The sequence below is a fragment of the Stegostoma tigrinum genome, chromosome 48 (genome assembly GCF_030684315.1).
Source record: "Stegostoma tigrinum isolate sSteTig4 chromosome 48, sSteTig4.hap1, whole genome shotgun sequence".
Lineage (NCBI taxonomy): Eukaryota > Metazoa > Chordata > Chondrichthyes > Orectolobiformes > Stegostomatidae > Stegostoma > Stegostoma tigrinum.
This window is the reverse complement of record NC_081401.1, coordinates 3,368,068-3,373,489: the sequence shown is the minus strand read 5'-3', so window position 1 is coordinate 3,373,489 and position 5,422 is coordinate 3,368,068. Positions and strand designations below refer to the sequence as shown.

General features: G+C 50.0%; 1 protein-coding gene across 1 annotated transcript; it reads left to right on the top strand.

Annotated features, from left to right (window-relative positions):
- The first annotated feature begins 1,398 nt into the window (after positions 1-1,398).
- On the top strand, positions 1,399-1,854 carry LOC132207471 (cardiotrophin-2-like). The gene has a single exon (XM_059643111.1). It carries the CDS (start codon positions 1,399-1,401, stop codon positions 1,852-1,854), a length of 456 nt encoding a protein of 151 aa, XP_059499094.1.
- Positions 1,855-5,422: the final 3,568 nt, after the last annotated feature.

The window sequence follows — 5,422 nt, the reverse complement described above, 5'->3', positions numbered from 1 at the left end:
CTTCTTTATGACCTTATCCAATGGTGTTGCCACTCTCGGGGAGCTGTGGACATCTACCCCAAGATCCCTCTGCAAATCAGCGATCCTAAAGGTTCTGCCATTAACTGTATACTTTCCTCTTTCATTTGGTCTCCCGAAATGCATCACTTCACATTTGTCCAGCACTACAGCCTCACAGTGGTTCGATTCCACCTCGGGCGACTGTCTGTGTGGGGTTTGCACATCCTTCCCGTGTCTGCGTGGGTTTCCTCTGAGTGCTCCTGTTTCCTCCAACAGTCCAAAGATGTGCAGGCTAGGTAGATTGGTCACACTAAATTTCTCGTAGTGTTCAGTGACGTGTAGATTAGGTGGATTACCGGGATGGGTCTGGGTGGGATGCTGTGAGGGTCGGTGTGGATTTGTTGGGCCGAAGGGTCTGTTTCCACATCGTCGGGATTCTACGATTCTATGATTCCAATCTCCATCTGCCGCTTCTCTGCCCAACCTTCTAACTGATCTATATCCTGCTGTATCCTTTAATAAGCTTCCTCACTGTTCACAACTCATTTCAACAATTCTCATCTCATCTGCAAATTTACTGTTCAGACCACCGGCATTTTCATGTGACTCACTTTGAAAGATATCACAAACAGCAGAGACACCAGTACTGATCCCTGCTGACCACCACGGGTCGTAGATCCTCAGTCAGAAGAAAACATCCCTCCACAGTTACCCTCTGTCTTCAATTCCTGATTTATTTCTGTCTGTCGCGGCGGGATTTGACTCCATGTTCCTGGAATCTGGGATCCGTACCCACTCTCCGTGTCCAAAGAATATAGCTGTCAGGGTGGGCCAGGAGAATGAGGCTGAAGGAGGGACAGTGACTGGCTTCTGGAAGCGGTTACAAAGATAGGGAGAGCTGTAGGACTGGAAGAGGTTACAGAGGCAGAGAGACAGTGTAAGAACTGGAGTGTAAAGAGTTTACAGAGGGGTGGCAGGGGCTGGAGGAGGTTGCAAAGATGGAGGGGTATGTCCTGATTAACTGTGTCACAGAGATACAGGGGGAATCAGGGGCTGGAGGAGGTTACACAGATAGGAAGGGGTATAGGGAACTGGAGGAGATTACAGAGTTAGGGGAGAGGTGTAGGGGCTGGGGGAGGTGACAGACATCGAGAGGGTTGTACAACTGGAGGAAGATGTAGAGAGTGGGGAGGAGGTTACAGAGATAGGGGACAGGGTGTGGAGGCTGGAGGAGGTCACGGAAACAGGGAGGGGGTATGGAGATTGATTGCTGAGGGTAAATCTCCCTCTCCCCTGTCCATATTGAACATTCCTTGGGGCTTGTGATGAGTCTTGGCATTTTCCCTAACAACTCTCTCTCTCTCTCCCCCCCCCTCCCTCTACCCACAGCTCACAGCAATGGGCCTCCCATTCTCTGAGCCAGGTTTCAGCCTCCCAGACATGACCATCATCGGGCTGCCCTCACCCTCCATCGGGTACCTGGCCTGGCGCAGGCTGACAGACGGCCAGCGCCTTTCGGAAAACTACCGGGTCTACAGCCTGCAACTGGAGTACCTGCAGCTGGTGCAGGACGACCTGCAGGCCCTAGGCCTGGGGCAGAGCTCCGGGAAGCTGACCGAGCAGCTCACCAACTGCCAGACACAGATCCAGGGCCTCCTAGCCAACCTGCACTCCCTGCTGGAGGCCCTGGCTCAGCCCCTTCCTGCCATTGGCGAGCCCCTGGACTCCAGGGCTTATAGGACCTCCGACTTCGAGAGGAAGCTCAGGGGGTATGTCATCTGCCGGGAGTACGTGCGCTGGATCGACCGGACACTGCGGGATTTCGCACTCCTCTCTGACAGTGTCTCCGCCTGATGGGGGGGAGATGAGGCAAACACACCTCCCTCCCTCACACCGCCCTCCCCTCTCCCAACCTGGAATGCTGGCTGGAGGCGAGGCGGCATGAGCAGGCCTGGGTTTCCTCTTCTCATTTATAGCATCCTCACTGTAGAGCGCCACCCAGTGGCCAGTATTTGCACTAGCTTTGTGACAGTTGACAAAGATGTCAGGTTGCTGACTTTAACAGTTCGAATTGACCAAACGTAACATAGTAAATGCACTGCTCTGCCACAGAAATTGCGCCAATAATTGACAGATTTCGCAGCTTGGGCGTTGCCTACTCCAGTGCCTTCTGTCCGTCACCGGCCCCACTGGCCCACCTGTGTTTCTTGTGGCAACACTGGGTAGAAACCTGTCATTTTGCAATTCCACCCTTTTGCCATCTGGTGGCGCACTGAGTGTGACATGTTTACATAGCAAATCCCTGTTTGAAATGTTTGGGCTGTATTTGCGGCCAGAAATGCCGACAGGGTTAAATATTTCCTACGTTGTAGATGCTGAGAATATATTTGTAATGTTTAAATAGCTCTGTTTTCTATTACTTTTTAAATTATGCTTATTTATATGAAGCTTTGTCTGTTATATTTTTACAGTGTAATTTATGCTAAATTAAGCAGGACCTGAAGTTGTAAATTCGTGTTGTGAACAGAAATTATACATTATTTAGACAGAGATTTCTATAAATGTTAATAAAAATATATTTCCAACATACTTGGGTGTTATCTGTGAATCTTGTGAATTATGAAGGGGAAGATATGTGCACACTCATGCTCATGCTCTGTCACACATGCACCTGAGATAACAAGGTGTGGAGCTGGATGAACACAGCAGGCCAAGCAGCATCAGAGGAGCAGAAAAGCTGACATTTTGGGTCTAGACCCTTTATCAGAAATGGGGGCAGGGAAGGGGGTTCCGCAATAAATAGGGAGGGGGGGAGGCTGATAGAAGATGGATAGAGGAAAAGATAGGTGAAGAAGAGATAGAAAGAGGTGGGGATGGAGCCAGTAAAGGTGGGTGTGGGTGGGGAGTTAGGAAAGAGATAGGTCAGTCCAGGGAGGACGGGCAGGTCAAGGGGGCAGGATGAGGTTGGTAGGGAGGAGATGGGGGTGGGGCTTGAAGTGGAAGGACGGGATAGGTGGGAAGAAGGACAGGTTAGGGAGGTGGGGATGAGCTGGGCTAGTTTTGAGATGCGGCAGGGGGAGGGGAGATTTTGAAGCTTATGAAGTCCACATTGACACCATTGGGCTGCATGGTTCTCTAGCGGAATAGGAGTTGCTGTTCCTGCAACCTTCATGTGGCATCATTGTGGCACTGCAGGAGGCCCAGGATGGACATGTCATCTGAGGAATGGGAGGGGGAGTTGAAATGGTTTGCGACTGGGAGGTGCAGTTGTTTAGTGCGAACCAAGTGTGGGTGTTCTGCAAAGTGGTCCCCAAGCCTCCACTTGGTTTCCCCGATGTAGAAGCCATAATGGGAACAGCGGATGCAGTATACCACTTTAGGCAGATGTGCAGGTGGACATCTGCTTGATGTGGAAAGTTTTCTTGGGGCCTGGGATGGGGGTGAGGGAGGAGTTGTAGGGGCAGGTGTAGCACTTCCTGAGGTTGCAGGGAAAAGTGTCGGATGCGGTGGGACTGGAGGGGAGTGTGGAGCAGGCAAGGGAGTCACGGAGAGGGTGGACGCTTCAGAAAGCAGATAAGGGCCTTTGGTGGTGGGGTCGGATTGTAGATGGTGGAAGTGTCAGAGGATGATGCATTGGATCTGGAGGTTGGTGGGGTGGTACGTGAGTATGAGGGGCATTGTTTTGCTTGATATTACAGGGAGGGGGTGTGAGGGATGAGTTGCGGGAAACACGGTCGAGGGTGTTCTCGACCACTGAGCGGGACAAGTTGCGGTCCTTGAAAAACGAGGACATCTGAGATGTATGTGAGTGGAATGCCATATCCTGGGAGCAGATGCAGCAGAGACAAAGGAATTGGGAATAGGGGATGGTATTTTTTCAGGAAGGTGGGTGGGAGGTGGTGTAATCTAGGTAGCTGTGGGAGTCGGTGGGCTTGAAATGGATATCAGTTTCTAGGTGGTTGCCAGAGAGGGAAACAGGGAGGTCCAGGAAGGAGAGAGAGGTATCAGAGATGGTCCAGGTGAACTTAAGATTGGTGTGGAAGGAGTTGGTGAAGTGGATGAACTGTTTGAGCTCCTTGTGGGAGCACAAGGCAGCGCTGATTCAGTCATCATTGCAATGGAGGAAGAGGTGGGGTTTCGGGCCAATGTAGCTACACGTGTATCTACTCACATCCAATCTTATCTTTGTTGAGATAAGGATCCAAACATGCACACTGTACTCCAGGTGCGTTTTAACTAAGTTCCTATGCAACTGAAGTAAAACCCTGCTACCCCTTTGCTCAAATCATCTTGTGGTAAAGGGTAACATTTCATTAACTTTCCCAATCCTTTTGTTTGTTGTATCCTGAGCCTACACTCAGGCACTTATTAACAGAGGGAGGAAATGGCCCAAATGGTATTGACATTAGACTATTCTTCCAGAGACCCTGGTCAAATTCTGGGCACCTGGATTTGAATCTCGCTTTGGCAGATGGTGGAATTTGAACACAATAAGAATCAACATTCAGAAGAAGGGAGGGGCTTATGAAATAGATGTCAGTGTACAGCTATCTCCCTGACAGAGAGGGAGGAATGAGAGACACCAGTGTACAGGTATCTTGCTGAGAAGTGGAAGTGGGAACAGGCACCAGTCAGCATTTGGATATCTCCTAGAGATAGGCAGAGGGCCACAGGCAGACAGGGACACAGATTGGGAGACAGCGAGGGCGTGAGAACTGAGAGATACCAGTCAGTGTACAGATATCTCCCTGAGAGAGAGAGAGGTGGGGGACTGAGAGACACCAGTCAGTGTACAGATATCTCCCTGAGAGAGAGGGGGGACTGAGAGACACCAGTCAGTGTACAGATATCTCCCTGAGAGAGAGAGAGGGGACTGAGAGACACTAGTCAGGATGAGGTATTCAGCCTTTCAACAGACACAACAGGGAGCGTGGTGGTTTACAAAGAAATGTGGTCGATGGAGCATAATTGTGCATGCCGAGATGGTTTGAGCTGTGTATGTTTCAATGCTAGAAGTATCAGAAATAAAGCGGTTGAGCTTACAGCATGGGTCGGTACTTGGAACTACAATGTTGTGGCCATTACAGAAACCTGGGTAACTCAGGAAGAGAAACGAACATTGGAAGTTCCGGGATTTAGACACTTTAAAAGAAACAGGGAGGGTGGATAAAGAGGTGGGGGAGTGGCATTGCTAGTCAGGGTGAGTGTAGCAACTACTGAAAGGCAGTTTGAGAATGATATGTCTACAGAGTCAGGAGCAAGAAAGGAGCAGTCACTTTGTTGCGGGTGTTTTTTTTATAACAGACCCCTAATAGTTGCAGAGAAGTAGAGAAGCAGAATTGGGAGGCAGGTACTGGAAAGGTGCAGAAGTCACAGGGTTGTAGTCACGGGTGACTTCAACTTTCCACATATTGATTGGAAA